This window comes from Pseudocercospora fijiensis (assembly GCF_000340215.1).
Source record: "Pseudocercospora fijiensis CIRAD86 unplaced genomic scaffold MYCFIscaffold_3, whole genome shotgun sequence".
NCBI lineage: Eukaryota > Fungi > Ascomycota > Dothideomycetes > Mycosphaerellales > Mycosphaerellaceae > Pseudocercospora > Pseudocercospora fijiensis.
Genome location: NW_006921534.1, coordinates 3,968,110 through 3,985,497, shown reverse-complemented (window position 1 = coordinate 3,985,497; position 17,388 = coordinate 3,968,110). Strand labels below are relative to the sequence as shown.

Below are 17,388 nucleotides of genomic sequence, written 5' to 3'. Positions count from 1 at the left end.
CTAGGCTATTTTCTTCTAATATTACCCCCGGGGTAGCATTAGAATTTAGCCTCTTAGGGGTCGCCTAGACACCCCTAAGAGCTTTAATTTAGTAAATTTAGACAAAAGCCGCTCGGAGGAAGGAACTGCAATCTCTATTTACACCTAGATCCTAGAAACTAGCTACTTTACTAACTATTATTATCTCCTTTAGCTAGGCGGGGGGCGGGGACCTTCTTTTTCTAGTAGAAGGCTAAGCACTATCCGAACGAGGCAGCGAATCCCGAAGTAATCTACCCGGTCGATAGGGGAACTGTCTAGGCATCCGACCTATAATCTAGAAATTGCTATCGTATAGATAGTCTTAGCAAACTAAGCAAGGCCGATAGGTAATTAGTCTATCTCCTCCTTAGGCGGGCGGTAGCTTATCTCGAGTAAGCGGTGCTAAATAGGTCTTCGACCCGGAGCCGAGTCCTTAGAAGCTAGCTATAGTTATAGACTAGGCCCTAAGCTGTAATAGTCCTAAGGGTTTGCAGCTTTTCGGGGTTAAAGCGATGCCCTCGTTAAGAGGTTTCTCTGCTTGTCGTAACGGCCCCTTAAGATACTTCGGTATCGTCCGTATCGTAGGCTCTTATCGTACCCTTGCTTCGGTTATAGCTATTCGTGCCTAGAGACCACCTTCAACATACCCGAACCTATTAGATATAAAGAGATAGCCCTACCTTCGGCTCTAATAAAGGACGGAAACCAATACTACTACTACTACTTATAGCAATAGTATAGGCTACCGAGGGTAATATAACCTATAGCAATATAGGCAGCTATGTTTAGCAAGATAGGATAACGAGACTATCGCTTAGGCTAATAACTAGAGCCCTACAATATAGGCATTATAGAAGTGTAATATAAACAATGTGCTGTACGAGGTTGATGCCCTATCTATAATGTAGAAGGAGGCCTCTTATATAGGCTTAAAACTAGCCTATAGGTATAGGGCCGGTTACTAGCTAATAGTAGACTAACAAAATATAAGCCGCTTTTAACGGTCTAAAGAAGCGATTTACTAAAGTCTCCTCGTTATACTATTTCGTACTAAGTAAACAGATCCGAATTGAGACTAACGCTTTATAGTTCGCTATATTAGCTATTATATTATAGCAGGCTAATAACACCTACTAGCACCCGATTGCCTTCTTCTCGAGGAAGATAATTAATGCTAAACGTCGCTACGAGACCTATAAGTAAGAGCTCCTAGCTATTATCGAGGCCTTTAAGTATTAGAGGCACTACCTCGATAGGGCTTAATATACAATACAGGTCTATATAGACTATAACAACCTCCGTAGCATTACTAAGGTTACTAGGGTTATAGGTCGATAGGCTAGATAGGCCGTCTACCTCGCCGGGTTTGATTTTAATATATTATATCGGCTAGGCGTAAGCAACCCTACTAATAGCCTATCGAGGCGACCTAATTACGATAGCGAGACCTAATATATTAATTCTTTGTTTCTAACCCTGTAGTATAAGATTGCTATAGCCCGTATTGTTAATAAGTAAGCGTAGGATAAGCGGACTTCCGGACCCCGCGGCGGCAACAAATACTATAGCGGAGTTGTCGTTCTTCTAGTATATATTAAAAGAAAGGACATAGATCGCTCGAGCTATAATAACTCGATTAAGGACATTGCTATTTATAGTAATAGTCTATATAGCGATAGCACTATAGAAGAGGTTACAGTAGTTCCGGCTGCTAGTACTGTTAGATATATGCAATACGTACCTCGTTTAATAGCGAGAGTGCTATTAAATAACCTTGCAAATAGGGATAGTTAATCGTTTATAGATAAGCTATTACATGCTTAGCAGAGGGACGCCTTTGCTATCGAGCGTATTAATAGGCTTATAAGTAGACGGGCGACTCGATCTAGTAAGAGTAATAGTTAGTCGATCGACGATAAAGGTTACTTAAAGTTTAAGGGCAGATATTATATCCCCGCTAAACAATCGATTAGATAAGAGCTTTTAAAGAGGCACTATAATAGTAAGCTCGCTAGTTACTATAGCATAGAGAGGTCGTACGAGTTACTATCGCGCATATACTACTAGCTAAATAGTAAGCGGCATATAAAGGAGTATATATAGACCTATATAGTATACTAGCGAGTTAAAGCACTAAAGCACTTACTATTTAGCGAGTTGTCTTTACTCCCTGTTCCAAAGAAGCTATTTACTAAGCTTATAATAGATTTTATTATAGGCCTTCTACCTACTAAGCGTAGGGGAAGCAAGGATATATATAATGCTATCCTAGTTGTCGTAGACCGGTTTACTAAGGGCGCTCGTTATATTCCTGCCCGAAAGGATTAGACGGCTATTAACCTAGCTAAGGCGCTATAGACTAATATCTTCTATACCTATTAGGGAACCCCTAAGGGGATAGTCTCCGATAGGGGCTCGATATTTATATTGCACTATTAGAGCGAAATATGCCTATAGCTAAGACTAAAGCATCGGCTATTAATAGCCTTCTATCTATAGACTAACGGTTAAATAGAGAGATAGAATGCTACCCTATAGCAGTACCTACGTAGCTATATTAATAAGAACCCTAATAACTAGGTTAATCTCCTTTAACTAGCCGAATTCGTATACAACAATAGTGTCTACTTATCTACTAAGATGTTACCTTATTTCGCTATAATAGGAAGCAACCCTACGCTACTATAAGACCCCCTATCGCTCGAGGCCGAGCGCAAGGAAAGGGAAGCGGGTTAACCTAAGACACTAGCGGCTATTAAGAGGGTTTAAAAGATGCGAGAAATTTACGCTAAGATAGCTAATAAACTAGCGAAGGCCTAGGCCTATTAGAAGGCCTATTATAACAAACACTATACGCTAATAACCTTTAAGCAAGGCGACCTAGTTATACTAAGCACTAAGAACCTCCGTATCCGCAAACACCTATTACCTAATAGCAAAACAAGGCCTAAGCTCGTACTAAGATACATTAGCCTATTCCGTATTCGAGAAGCTAAGGGCATATAGGCTTACTAGTTGTAGCTTCTACCTTATTACACTATCTATAATACCTTCTATGTATCCCTCCTTAAGCCGTACTACCTATACGAAGGGGATAAAGCACCTACTAAATCCGAGGACATACTAGCTAATAGCGAAGAGCTATAGTCTATAGAACGTATCCTAAAGTATCGGACTAGACAAGGCAAGAAGGAGTACCTCCTAAGATAGCAAGGCTATCTACCTAAATAGGACTCGTAGGAAGCTAAAGGTTCCTTTAAGGATATAACCGAGTTGTTAAATAAGTATTAGACTAGTATAAAGAACAAGAAGAAGGCTAAGGGCCTATAATGTCGCCTAGGAATAATGCTACCCCCGGGGTGCTATTAGCTAACTAATTAGAGGTAAGCAATTATTAGTAATAAAGGATAATAAGACTATACTACTATAGTAGATATATACCGAGCGTTAACAAACGCGCTATAACTGTTAACCGATCGCCTACTCTTTTAAGAATCTACCTCTTTACTAGCGTACCCTATAAGACCCTCCTCTTAGCGCCTCTCTTATTTCTATGTCCTATCGAGGCCTAAGGCCTAGGCGGTCGATAGAGATAGTACGCGCGCATAGGCGAATAGTATTAGTAATAATAATAGTAATAACGGCGTTACGCTTATACTAAAGGGCGACACGGCCGGCGCGGCTATATTAGTAATAGTATTGCGGAGTATATTATTATTTAAAGAAGGAAATCGAAAGCAAGGTAAAGTTAGCGCTAAGACGACTAGCGCTACTATTATTAACATTACTTACTACTATTACTGCACCTGCGGACACAACCTTACCTATACTACGAGCCTAAGGCACCTTTAATTAAAACTTTAATTAAAACTTTAAGCCGCCTAAAAGATTAAGCGACTAATAGACTAACTAAGGGCAAAACTATAGAGCTAAGCTAGCCGGGGTCGATCTTGCGGATAATAGGTTACTCCTCGATCTATCTAACCCTTTAAGCGAGGCGAACCTCTACTACTACACTTATAATAGCCTTTACTTATAGAAACTAAACAAGCTGTATTTTTTAAAAGATAAGATAAGATTAACAATTAAAGGCTACTAAACCTAATTAATTAGGGCTAGTAAAACTACGATAGTAAATAATAGTCCTCGTAATAATAAGAACAACCCTCGGAACGGACAAACCCTCGGAGCGGACATTTCTAAGTCTTTTAAAAGTAGACGCAAAGAACTCGGACAACCTTACTTAGAACGGGGGCAGTGCTGCAATACCCCGTATACCTACCTATTATAGTAGGGAAGGTACGCTCGTATTGTAATTAGTTGCTAGCCTTTAATTTATATAGCTATATAGTACCTTATTATTACTATAGCCGTAGTAATAGCGTAGTTAGAGTTAGACATTATATTATATTAGAGGTAAGGTTTGATATAGTTATATAATTAGGTAGTTAAGTGTTTAATTTAGCGCGGGCTAAGCAGCTTATTAGACTTACTAAGTTAGCGGTAATAGAGGTCGTAGAATATAGATAGGCTACGAGGGCGCGGCCTTTAGAAAGGAAGCGTATATTAGGGCTAAAGAGATTATACGTAATTAGTATATAACTAGGCTAAGTAAAGCTAGGGTCTTAGTGCCTTAGGCAGGGCTTAGCGCTTAGTAATAGGCTAACTTGCCTATCTTCCTCCCTCTCCTTCTAGCTTCTTATCGAATACTATCTATACCTACTACTACCCTATCTACCTACTAATATACCCTTCTTATAGACAACGGCCCTATAATCCCCTATCTAGCTATTAGATAGACTACCTATATAAGTATATCTACCCTTACTAGATAATAGTAACTATAGTAGCTAGTAGTAGTAGCTACTATACTATTATATATATATATATATATATATTATATTAGCTATAGCGACTAGTGAATGCTACTGTTACTATAGTAATCACTATTTACTAATTGACTAAGGTTCTTGGCTAACGCCTACAGGATCACAGTCCTCCACAGTGATCACGGCATGCCCCATCTTCTCCGCAGCTCCTCCGCGAGCGGCGCCATCAAAGCTCTAACCTTGTTACCGCAGCACCAGTGACATCCGACGAATTACCGCTATCCGGGGTTGCGTCAGCCCACTTCACCCCTCGCCCCAGCTCGGGGATTTAAGCCATACGTAAAATCGCACTTTCCTAGTAGGCCACACGTAAAACTCGACGACAGCAATGTTGTAGAGCACATATAATGGGAAACTGAACATAAGCACCATAAGAGGTAGGAACAGTAGATTTCCGGCATATCAGTGACCAAATTGCGACCGTAGGACCTCAATCTAGCCTCAATTCGTGGTACCTCGAAACGACGCGATCTACCACCCTCTCTGCCCTCTCCGCCTCGGTCAACCGCTCGGCTCGCACCCTCTTCACGTTTTTACCCTTATTACGCGCCATACCGAGTTTTGTATGCGATCCGTACAGTAGAACATAAGAAACAGGAGGAGCACGAGGAATACACGCTTTAGAATGAGGTGGACGCGCCTGCCAAGGATTACATAAGAAATGGCGACAGTGAGGTCCTATAGCCACTATATACTCGGATAAACTGGCCAATATAATATTTGGACTCGCGGTTCAATACTACATGCACCTATATATCTATATGGGACTGGAACCTACCACCATATCGAGTTTTACGTGTGGCCTACTAGGAAAAGGCGATTTTACGTATGGCCGGAAACCCCGCGAACAGCGGGGAGGAGTGTGTGAGTCGTGACGGAACCCCGGATAACAGATGTTTGCACGCGCGAGCCGCGTGGTGGCCATGTTGGCATTCTGCAGTAGAGCCGGTTTGCCTGTTGGAGCAGTCCGTTCAGAGTGCTAGCTGTTAGCGCGCACGGTATAGATGGGATTCGACTTAAGAAAGCCTTGTCTCTTCCTTCCTTTCCTTGAGCTTTGATCTTTGATTCTTGGAGATTCTTGGAGCTGGTGCTCAGCGTAGACAAGATGGGCAAGAAGTTTTACGGACTCGTGGGCACGAAGCTCAATATCGCCATTGCCGTGGTCGCCGGTGTCGACTTCGCGCTTTTCGGATATGACCAGGTAAAGAGAAGACAAGCAGACAAGCAATGCTTCGGGAAGTCAAGGCTGACAGGTCTTTGCAGGGTGTTATGGGAGGCTTGCTCACCCTCGGTTCGTTCCTGAGAACCTTTCCCGAAATCAATGTGCAGAATCCCCCAGAGGGCCAGACTGCCAGTCATGTATCCAACATCCAGGGCATCACAGTCGGTGGCTACACTTTGGGATGCTTCTTCGGCGCAGTGGCAACTATCTGGCTTGGCAATCTGCTTGGACGAAAACGAACCATTATGGTCGGTTCTGCTATCATGGTCATCGGAGCGGCCATCCAATCCTCTTCATTCAGTCTAGGTCAACTTATAGCGTCCCGTCTCATCACAGGATTCGGCAATGGTATGAACACATCAACTGTCCCCACATGGCAATCCGAAACATCCAAGTCTCATCGCCGAGGCCAAATGGTGATGATTGAAGGATCTCTGATTGTCTTCGGTGTGATGCTCTCTTACTGGCTCGATTTGGGATTTTCCTTTTTGGAACCATCAACGATATCGTGGCGATTTCCTATTGCATTCCAAATCGTTCTTGCCCTATTCATCCTTGCACTGATCCCAGGACTTCCTGAATCGCCACGATGGCTCGTCTTGAAGGGCAGGGAGGCCGAGGCCCTTGATGTTCTATGCGCGTTGAGCGACCTGCCTGAAGACGACCCAAAGATTCAGAGCGAGTTCAAAGCCGTCAAGGACACTGTCTTGGAGATGGCTCAGGGTCGCTTCGCAGACTGCTTCAAACTCAACCGCAACCGCAACTTCCACCGAACATGCCTTGGATACGTGAATCGTAAGTGGCTCTGCTGATGAAATGAGAGAAGCCACTAACACTCTTGGCAGAAATGTTTCAGCAGATTTCTGGGATTAATGTAAGTAATTCTGCCGAAGCGATCACAGACAGCACTAACACCGAGCCAGATCATCACCTACTACGCGGCAACCATCTTCGAGAACAGCATTGGACTTTCACCATTCTTGTCTCGACTGCTAGCAGCACTCAACGGTACTGAATATTTCATAGCATCCTGGATTGCGATCTTCACCATCGAAAAGATTGGCCGAAGAAAATTGATGTTGTTCGGCGCAGCTGGTCAGGCAGCGTCGATGGCAATCCTTGCAGGCACAACCTCAGTACCCACCGACAATCCCAACAGTCAACAGTACGGTATAGCAGCTGCCGTCTTCCTTTTCGTCTTCAACTCTTTTTTCGCCGTCGGGTGGCTTGGCATGACATGGTTGTATCCAGCCGAGATCACACCTCTGTCAATCCGTGCGCCAGCCAACGCCATTTCGACGACAGCGAACTGGATTTTCAACTTTATGGTCGTGATGGTGACGCCTGTCGCTTTCGCGAACATCGGATACAACACCTACACGGGTAAGCGCATCGCGACGACCGATATCTCTGCTGTGCGACGTACTAATGTGATTCGCAGTGTTTGCCGTAATCAACGCGTTCATGATTCCGTGCGTATATTTCTTCTTCCCAGAAACTGCGTACAGATCGCTCGAGGAAATGGACGAGATTTTCCACAATGTTCACGGGCTTAAGGGGGCATTCGACGTTGTGCGCGTGGCAAAGAATCATCCACACAGATTTGGCAAGAACGGAGAAATCCTCATCAATTACGAGGAGACTGAAGAGGCAAGAGAGATTGAGAGGAGGAGAAGCTCGGTCGTTTCTGTTGGTCATGCAGAGAAGGCTACTAGAGACCACGTGAACGGCGGCACTGAGAAGGTGGAGGATTTGGAGAGCAAGTAGAAGTTTGACCTGGGTGTGTGAGGAAGTGTATGTATGGCGAGTCGAAGCAATGTCATATTCAACAATTCACCTCACCTCACACTTTGGCTAGCGTCTCACATTCTCGGCGCCAATTTTGAGAGTGGGTGCCGTCGAAGCTACCCGGCTTGATGGAAGCAATTCCGCGATCGAGCGCAAAGATGTCAAATTCTTCCGGCCCTCGTGATTTGCACGTAGTTGCTCGATGCGCTGTGAAGGTACATGTGGACGGCACAAGGAGAGATGATGGGAGTGAGGCAATGCAATGTGGACCACTGGATATATGCTGACCTTGAGAGAGCATGGCCAGCTCTTGGTGAGGACGGCGACATGTGACATGATTGAAGCAGCGCAGCGTTCGATCTCGTGTTTGATGCGAGCCTTGGTGTGCTCTGGTTGTTGTGCGTAGGTACGAGCCCTTGCATTCACTTGATCGGTGCATTATTGGTAACTGTGGCTGGTACTATTGCGGCTTTCCGGGTTGAAACAGGAAGCAATGCATGTCTTGGATGTCGACATCGAGGCGTTGTGCTCGGAGGCTGCTTGGTAGTGGCACAGTGTTTGACGATAGCAGCAAACTTGTTGTTGTTAACTCGATGTAAGTCGCTCGAAGTACATGTGTGCTGATGATGCCAAGATATTATTCTCGTTGCCGCTGACTGGAGAGCGAGCCAAAATTGTGATTATTATTAAGCTTCTTGGCATCGGCGGTAAGAGCCGTGTGAACCCGATTTCGGAGGGTCAATCGCAATCGCATCAGAGACAGAGAAAGAGAAGGCCGAAGCATGTCATGTTTTCCTGCTGCGCGTTTGACGAAGCACCACTTGTGACATGTGACTTGTGACTCCGACGTGTGCACAATACTACCGAACGCGAAATTCGCCGTGTGCTTTGTCCGACGCACTTTATCAGATCGAAGTGGACTTATCAGATCAAGTCCCTCGCCACTTCTCTCGCGAAGACCTCGACGAGGCCATCTTTGGGTGAGTGCCGCCAGTCCCTTCCAAGTTCGTCATTGCCCACCACGGCCGAAAAGCAGCGGCGCGCACCTCCGGCTGTCGATGTCGGATGATGCCCTGCCCCTCGCCATCACCAGCAATATCGGTCGACTGCCCCAGTCAGGAGCACATGATGATGCTGTCGACATGTGCTGGTGGAGTTCGCCGCAGCGAGAGGCCGGCGCGGGCACAGACACACACGCACATCACCGCGCGGAACACTGCGCTGACAGCCTGACTGCGACGGCGAAGGTGCAGTGGTGGTGACAAAGCCAGACGCCAATCGGCCCACATCGCACATGAGAATATTTGGCCTTTGCCGTGCCTGACCCCCCGTCCCCTCCCCTCCTTCGGCCTGCGTCTCGGTGACTTCGTTCTTCACAACTGTACCCTAGTACCCAGTCACTCCCTACTTTTTGTATTACCAATGTCTTGACAATTACTTACGAGAGCACAGAACAACGCTTGTCGATCTTTTGTGCTCCTGCCTTCGACACCTCACCATGACTACTTCACTCACAACCGCCCCCGGGCCTCGCCGCCACAGTTTCTCGCACTTCGGCAGAGAATCGCATCGTCATAAGAATATTCCATACTCCTCCACCAGCAACCCCGACAACCCCATACCTGTAGAACCCGTCGCCCATCCGTCCATGCATATTCCAATGGATGCCAAAATCAGACTCAGCAACATGCTCTACGCTCCAAGTCCACGATCAAGTGGGGAGAGCCTTCATTACACCGACGACACCAACACAAGCGACTCAGAAGCCCCGTCAACTCCGCCTACTGAGCCGACTGACCTAGCGGAGGACGCCTTGAAGGGCGTGAAGCAGCGCCCTCTCGCCGAGCACATCACATCAACGCTGCCCATAAGAACACGAAAGAGAAGAGCAAGCACTACATACGCCTCAAATGTCGACGACATCCGGAGACTCATTGGCTCTGGCAGTGGCACCAAGTTCCTGCAGAAGTACTGCTGTGGCGAAGGCTGCTGTATGATTGAGTCCTTGCCACTTCACACCGATGACGTTGCATTTGCGCCAATCATCACACCTGCGAATGACGCATACAGATTCCTCGCTCTGAACTTGCGCTCACTATCGCTTGACACTGAGTTGACCAAGATTCCGGAAATGCCTGACCAGAAAGTACGCTTCGGCACAATCCGCCGACAATCCATCACCGACAAGTTTCCACACGAAGCACTGCATAAGCATGACGTCGATGAAGTCAATGAATATCCTCCAGAATACATGAAGCCGCACCCACCTTATAGCATTTTCAATGCCCCGCTATATGGCGCTCGGGAGTTGACCAAGCCTGGTGCCGAGAAGCGGACATTCCATTTCGATATCGATGTGACCGATTACCCTGAGGAGGGTGGTGTTGACTTCAAGGTGGGAGGCGCCGTTGGGGTATGTCCTCCAAATGATCCTGCTGTTGTCGAGGACATCATGGACCAGCTTGGCATACCACGCTTTCAACGAGACAAGGCCATACGATTGCATACTTCCGAGGGACGCTGGCCGACCATCTGGGGCGAGGAGGAAGCAAGAGAACTTGTTACCACACGAAGAGAAGTGCTCACATGGACCGTTGACATTTCTTCAGTCGCGCCCACAAAGCCACTGATTAGATTGCTGGCCGAGTATGCATCGGAGCCGAACGAGAAGAAGATCCTCGAATACCTTGTCAGCGCGCAGGGTCAGGCGACTTTCTGTGACTTGAGAACTGGACCACACATCACATTGCAACAGCTCTTGCACGCTTTCCCGTCATCCAAGCCGCCGCTTGAGTATCTGTGCAGCGTTCTCAACCAGCTCATGCCAAGATTCTATTCCCTGTCCAACGATCCGCACGTTTCCTCCGCGCGAGAAGGTCTTGCAGGACGACGATTGATCGAAATGGCAGTGACTATCCACGAAACATCGGACTTCAAAGGAAAGCAACGCACGGGTGTTGGTTCCGGTTTCATGGAAAGGCTAGCGATGAAGTTCATCGAGGCTGACGAGAAGGCGCAAAGGGAGGCAGAGGCAAAGGGCTTCTGTCTACGACCAGGCGTGGGAGGTCGCCGAGCCAACCTTCACCTACCCATGTTCCGCGGTTTAATGGCAAATCCTCTTTCCAAGAAGTTCGTCAGTGATGGTCCCATGGTCCTCATCGGTGCTGGTGTTGGCATGGCGCCATTCCGTGGCTTCATCCTGAATCGACTCAAGAACGCCAACTGCGCCAACAAGATCTGGCTCATCCAAGGTATTCGCGACAGCATGCTCGACGAGATCTATCGTGGTGAGCTAGGTGATCACGAGAAGGATATCAAGAAGGTTGTGCAATCACGCGCCAGGACATTGCCGCCTGTTTCGGAAGATGACAGCGGTGTTGTTGGAGAGGTACACACCGATGGCGAGACACCTGTGGTCGCCGATCCAAAGAAAAAGGACAAGGTCGCCAAGTATGTCCAGGATGAGGTCCGGCACCAGGCTGACATCGTTTGGTACGTCGTCAATGCTCTCGACGGCCGCATCTTCGTTTGTGGCTCTAGTAAAGGCATGGGTGAAGGCGTGGAGAACGCATTGATTGATGTCGCTATGGACAAAGGCAATCTCGATTACGAGACCGCCAAGCAATTCTGGGAAGGCAAAAAGGAGGCAGGCCAATACATTGCGGAGACCTGGTAAAGGATTGGCTCTCGAGCAGGGCCTGCGAGGATACAGATGGCATAAGCAGACCATCAGACATTTACCGAATGCATAGCTCGGGCTGCTAAAATAATTGATTTCAAAGGCGCGAAAGGTGTGGGCGGCTACATAAGCCAGCAACTGGGATAGTGCTGGAGCACATGGGGTGGGAGGCAAGGGACTGATAGCGTTGTCGCAAACATAGTGATGGAATTGTGTACATATTTGTTGCCCAAGGAAGGCTTGTCATATCAGACAACATGACATGTCGATTGTGAAACTTGCTGGATTCCTGATATCCACGTTCGCTACTCTTTTCCAATGTCGCCAAATGCAGCACGCCCGACCTTTGACCAGTCTCTGATATCCAGCCTCGTGCGGATCGACCTCATTGTCTCAGGATGAAAGAGATGCAGCTGAAGATTCTTTGAGACAACGATGATCGTCGAATGTAAGTCCACCCCTGCACCCGCTCCACCCTCGCCATCGACATGCGAAAGCAGAGCCCACTCAGCGCCGCGGTAATTCTGATCAAGGACAGGTACGGTTGCAATAATCTCCAGAGCCCGACCTGCCGCCACCCGACCTCGTTGATTTCCCACGCTATGCCATGGTCTTCGAATTCCAATCGATCCAGTTCGTCCAAGTATCGGTGTATTCGGTTCTGAATCCGTTCCGCAGCTACAATTTCTGCTTGGATCGCTGCGATTTCGGGATCTGGATCCCATTCTACTGTTCCTTCCTCGTTCGTGCGAAGGAGAGGGACGCGATGAGTTCTCTGACCTTCTCTGACGGTCACGATTAGGTCCGGTGGGTCATCGAGTGACGCGTGTCCAGCCCCGGATTCGTCTACGTTGACTGTTGATCGCGGTTTGGGCTTGATGAAGAGTTGTTTGCGGCAGAGAGGGCAGGAATTGTTCTTTTTCAGCCATGCGGTTATACATCGCTTGCCGAACTTGTGGTTGTCGTGGACGACTACGGTGCGCTCTGGCTTTTTACCGTGACGTGGACAGTTTCGGGGCGCATTGTGAGCAGTTCTCGTCTCCTGGAGGCAGATACCGCAAGTGATGGACTCCCGCGAGACGCTGTCGCCAAGACTGGCAAGGAACTCTTTGCGGGAGGGCAGAGGACACGATTCGGTAGGCATTTTCGGGGGAAGCTTACCGAGAGAAGCCTGGTTGTACTGCTTGTCTTGAATGTTGATGCGAGTGATTCGGCAGGCCTGTCTGATTGATGAGAGAGGACGAGTAGTGACTTGAGATTTGGATATGGGCAGAGAAGAGAGGAGAGCAGAATCGTAACATATATACTGACGAAAATAAGACTGAGGACATGTCCTCAAAGTCTCAAACCTTGTTTGGAGTCCAAGCCGTCCATTTTGAGCATCCAGGATGAATGTTCTCGTGCATTCACCGATTCCCCCACCCATTTTCAGTCATTGCGTCGATGGATACAAGGTGCGGAATGAGTGTTCGCGAATGAGTGAGAGTGCATGTATGTATCTTGTGTTGGTGACAGAAACTCGCGGGCAGGGGCAAGGGCGGGGGTAGAATAGGTAGCTGCGGTACGATCCGCAAGCTAGGGAGCGCGCTGGCACAACCGCGCGGCCGCGCCTTCACCTTCACCTCAAGCAAACGCGTTTCTTGCCGTACAGCACACCCGACACATCTTGCTTGTCTTGTCACTGGCGACTCCTTGCGATGCATCTTTCGCGATCACTGTTTGAGCTCGTATACCAGGCGCGCAACAACTGAGATCGGAAGTTCGCATTTGCAGCCATTCCTGCATGACACCGTGACGGCAAGTCCGCTCCAAGTTCAACATGCCACCATCACTGGAAAGCTCTCTGGCGCTCAATGAGCCACCTGCAATCAAGCACAAGCAGCTTCTGCTACATGTACCCGTCATCAGGAAGTCGCCAATCAAGAATCCTGGCAAAGGATCTGAACGTCGCACATATGGCCACGAACCTCTACCCGTCAAACCATCAGATGTCAATCCTCGAAATGGTCGCATCATCGGCCGTGTGGCTGAATTTGGTCAGATCCCAGTGTATACACTGGCGGTCGGCGATATCGAGATCAATGGCATCAAGCTCTGGGAGATTCTGAACTACGTTTCGCCGCTGGAACTGGAGCGCTACGAGAATCAGCAATTCAAAGAGGAAGCGGAAGCAATAGAGATTGCTCGTGCAGCAGCTGAGAGTGAGAAGGAAAGAAAGCGTCTCAGGCGAGCCGAGAGAGCCAAGCAGAAAGGTATCATTCTTTTTCAGGAAGTGGGCAGTGATGCGGAAGAGTCGAGCGACGCAGGCGATGTTGCACAGGGCCGACATGGTCGAGCGCGGCCAACATATACACACCTGTTCAAGAAACCTGAGCTCCCGGATGAGCGTCGACGGCGACGAAAACGAGACCCAGAAACAGGCGAGCTTATGCCGTTGAGCGACGAGGACGTACGCCAGCATAGTGACGCTGGACCCAAACGAAGAAGGAGGCGGAAGCGAGATCCTATCACTGGTGAACTGATGCCGCTCAGTGACCATGGCGAAGATGCTGAGATGTGTGACTCCGATGAGGAAGGCCACTCTTCAATTGCTCCATCACCCGCACCCGGAGCAATGCAGCTACCGAAACGCCGAAGAAGAAAACGTGATCCGAAGACTGGAGAATTATTACCTCTGGAACCTATACAGCCGGTAGAGAAAGATCCCGACCATAAGAGGCCACGTCGAAGACGCCATCCCATCACCCATGAACTAATGCCTCTTGGCTGGCGTTATAACCCGGACGAGGAGAAGAGAATCTCTCCAAACGCTCGAGATCTTGTTAGTCCTGCCATGAGAAAGATGAGCATCTCGCAGGAACACGGATCGAAACGGATCAAGCTTGCGTCCGAATCTTCTGACGACAGATCGCAAAGTTGGCCAGCATCAAGCGGCTCACTCCGTATTTCCCTCAGAAACACGCCTGCGAGACAACAGTCGATATCCTCTGCAGCAAAAGTCGCATTAGAAATATCCGAATCTGACGACTTAGCCTACAATGGTGAGAATCATCGCCCGGTGTCTGCATCGAAGGCCAAGACTACACCGAAAACCTCTATAATGCATCCCACGAAGGCCGAAACCAGTGCTGATGACTCTTCTGATTCTTCAGCGGAGCCAATCACCCTGGCATCTTTCTTGAAAGCGTCCGGAAAGCGTGCCGATTCGGGTGATGAATCTGAGGACTCTGAACACGCCGCAAAGCCTGACCAAAGTCAAGCAAAGACCAGCATCATGAATCCGGTGGCCCCACGGCAGGCTGGCGATGACGAAAGTGACGAAGAAGAGCCAGACGAGGATGAATGGGTTGTCGAAGCTATACTCGGCCATCGAATGTCAGACCCTAAGACTCATCCTCGCCAGAAACAAGTCGTGCTCTATCATACTAAATGGGAAGGTAGCGAAGAACTGACATGGGAGCCATCCGACAGCTTCATGGATCCAAGCACAGTTCGTGATTATCACAAGCGATTAGAAGAAGAGAAAAGAAATGCTCAAAACGCGAAAGCGACACCAGAGCGGTCAAGACAGGCGGTGCAAGTTGCTCAGGCAGCGACCACTCGCGTGCCAATGCCGAGCACCGCACAACCAAGGAAGCAAATGGAGGAGTCCAGTGATGAAGAGAGCGATGAGGACGATGAGGAGGGATGGGAAATTGAATCAATCTTGGCACATCACATGAGTGATCCGCGAACACACCCGGGCAAAGCGCGGACAATGCTCTACAAAGTGAAGTGGAAGGGTTGGAAGGAGCATACTTGGGAGCCTCTGGCGAGCTTTCCAGACAAGGCTGTCGTGAATGCGTACAGACGGAAGATGGGTCTGATACCAGTGTGAGCAGCCACCGTAAGTAGAACTTATGCTGCATGAAATCTTGCTCATAGACTGCCCTCAGCATTCATGAATTCTGACTCAGTGGCGACGGAACAGTCATAGCTTCAGCTTCACAGACGCAGCTTCACTTCAAAACGCAGCGACTGACTCACTTTCATCACGCACTCCGAGCACCTAGAAACGCATTCGAACTGTTCCTGCCTAGAATCAATGAGACGGAGATGATACGGGAGAAGATCAGCCAAATCGCCAGGCTCCTCTCGCGCTGAGCATAGATATCGCACTGATGCTTGCTGCATTCTGATGCACGAAATCCCCTGCGGAAAGCTAATGTCTTCGTGGACCGGACGGCGTGCTACCAGCACAATTCGTTATTTTTGGCACTATCGTCTTGCTACAGCCTGTAGCTCTGCTCTGTACTCATCAGTGCGAATGCTGCGGCATGTACAGCTGACATAGACTTTCGTAGCGCACGCTGTGGCTGAAGTCGTGCATGAAGCAGAGGGGCTAGACTTCCGCTCAGAGAAATCTGCCTTATAGCAGAGCTCCCTATCATGCGCACGCAGTCGATACTTTTGGTCTTTAGCGAAGCCGCGGAGCTTGTTGCTGTCCAAACAGGTCGAGACGCCAAAAGAGTCCTGCTGTGGCTGGCTGTAGAGAAGCATGCACGGCACGGCGCAAAATGGACTTCACCTGGCTTATATCTGGGCTGTGCGACGGATGCCCTGCCATGAAAGTTGCCACTACCCTGCCATAGACGTCTTGTAGCGTCCCTATACAACATGGCGACAGGCTTGCGGGAACGAAACGCAGCCATATCTCCAGCTCAACCTCATGAGAGTCCAGTGGACATCGACATCGAGAAAAAGGGCGCTACGACATCTACCTCAGAACTACGAGGTCGCGATGCCGATGCCGTGGATGCAAGCACCTGGCAACCAGGTGTAATCGCACAATTTCCATGGATGGGTATTGGTGCTCTTCTTGGGGTCCTGATACTGTCTGGATGTTCTCTTGTTGTGCTTGGGCTGGCAAACGGGAAGACACAGGATATATGGCCAAACCACTTCAAGCCTAACTCGGTCTTGACTCTACTCAATAACGGAGCCAGCATTTGTTTTTCGATTGCAATAGCAAATGGTGTGGCCATTGCGTGGTGGCGTCGTGCAATGAAAGGCGGAACGATTGAGAACTTGCACAAGTCATGGACATTCTCTACAAGCCTCAAAGAGGCACTTTTGGCTGGCAAAGGCTTCAATGCCATTGCCTTGGCAGCATTGACAGCGAAATCCGCTCTCATTGACGGATAGTGAGTAAAGACACGTCAAGTCAGCTCGAGTGTGTGCTAATAATATGTGCAGTCTCATGCAAAGTGCATTGTCCACATACATCGCGCCGAACACAGCAATCACAACTAATGTCAACGGTTTTGCAAATACCACTTTTCGACTGACAGGACAGACGTTAGGTGGTATAAATGGGAATGACGACTCAAATAAGATGGATTTCGATATCCTCAAAGAACTTCTGATATGGGACGAGCGGCCGCAGCAATTGCCTCTCAATGGCTTCTGGGGCTGTGATGGTCTTTGCTTCGTCCAAGTACCCGCCGCCGGCCTTGAGATCGACTGCTCGTCGAGCTCGGCCTCGATTGACTTTCAACCTCTCCTTGGCAGTGGTGGCTCTTCCACTGTTACTGTGGGCTCAGAGGATCCAAATAGCAGTTCCAGCAGTGTCGGCGGCTCTCAGAGCAGCGAAGCAGCAAGTCCCACCGCGACATCTGCTGGCATCACCGTTGGAGCCGAGAATCCTAACAGCGGCAACATCACCAGGAGACAGGAGTCATCATCTGACCCTCCTTCTATCGTCATTACTAATGGTACCACCGTGACAAACGTGTCATTCCAACACGAGC

General features: G+C 48.5%; 5 protein-coding genes across 5 annotated transcripts; 3 read left to right on the top strand and 2 right to left on the bottom strand.

Annotated features, from left to right (window-relative positions):
* Positions 1–6,015: 6,015 nt before the first annotated feature.
* Positions 6,016–7,899, top strand: MYCFIDRAFT_134029 (uncharacterized protein; the record flags this gene model as incomplete). Its single annotated transcript, XM_007927044.1, has 5 exons — positions 6,016–6,111; positions 6,174–6,927; positions 6,978–7,006; positions 7,056–7,515; positions 7,574–7,899. The coding sequence occupies 5 exons, from the start codon at positions 6,016–6,018 to the stop codon at positions 7,897–7,899; spliced, it is 1,665 nt and encodes a 554-aa protein (XP_007925235.1).
* A 1,390-nt stretch (positions 7,900–9,289) lies between these two features.
* On the top strand, positions 9,290–11,891 carry MYCFIDRAFT_214800 (uncharacterized protein). Its single transcript, XM_007927043.1, has one exon. It carries the CDS (start codon positions 9,419–9,421, stop codon positions 11,594–11,596), a length of 2,178 nt encoding a protein of 725 aa, XP_007925234.1. The 5' UTR covers positions 9,290–9,418; the 3' UTR covers positions 11,597–11,891.
* Positions 11,058–13,384, bottom strand: MYCFIDRAFT_207339 (uncharacterized protein; the record flags this gene model as incomplete). The annotated part of the gene is made up of 6 exons (XM_007927042.1): positions 11,058–11,907; positions 11,937–11,991; positions 12,034–12,075; positions 12,107–12,996; positions 13,022–13,221; positions 13,256–13,384. 6 exons carry the CDS (start codon positions 13,382–13,384, stop codon positions 11,697–11,699), a joined length of 1,527 nt encoding a protein of 508 aa, XP_007925233.1. The 3' UTR covers positions 11,058–11,696.
* A 1,007-nt stretch (positions 13,385–14,391) lies between these two features.
* Positions 14,392–15,585, top strand: MYCFIDRAFT_210927 (uncharacterized protein). The gene has a single exon (XM_007927041.1). The coding sequence runs from the start codon at positions 14,433–14,435 to the stop codon at positions 15,474–15,476; it is 1,044 nt and encodes a 347-aa protein (XP_007925232.1). The 5' UTR covers positions 14,392–14,432; the 3' UTR covers positions 15,477–15,585.
* Positions 14,392–16,228, bottom strand: MYCFIDRAFT_207337 (uncharacterized protein; the record flags this gene model as incomplete). Its single annotated transcript, XM_007927040.1, has 9 exons — positions 14,392–15,575; positions 15,602–15,620; positions 15,648–15,756; positions 15,783–15,790; positions 15,818–15,828; positions 15,858–15,908; positions 15,948–16,124; positions 16,162–16,182; positions 16,218–16,228. 9 exons carry the CDS (start codon positions 16,226–16,228, stop codon positions 15,518–15,520), a joined length of 465 nt encoding a protein of 154 aa, XP_007925231.1. The 3' UTR covers positions 14,392–15,517.
* Between the last annotated feature and the right edge of the window lie 1,160 nt (positions 16,229–17,388).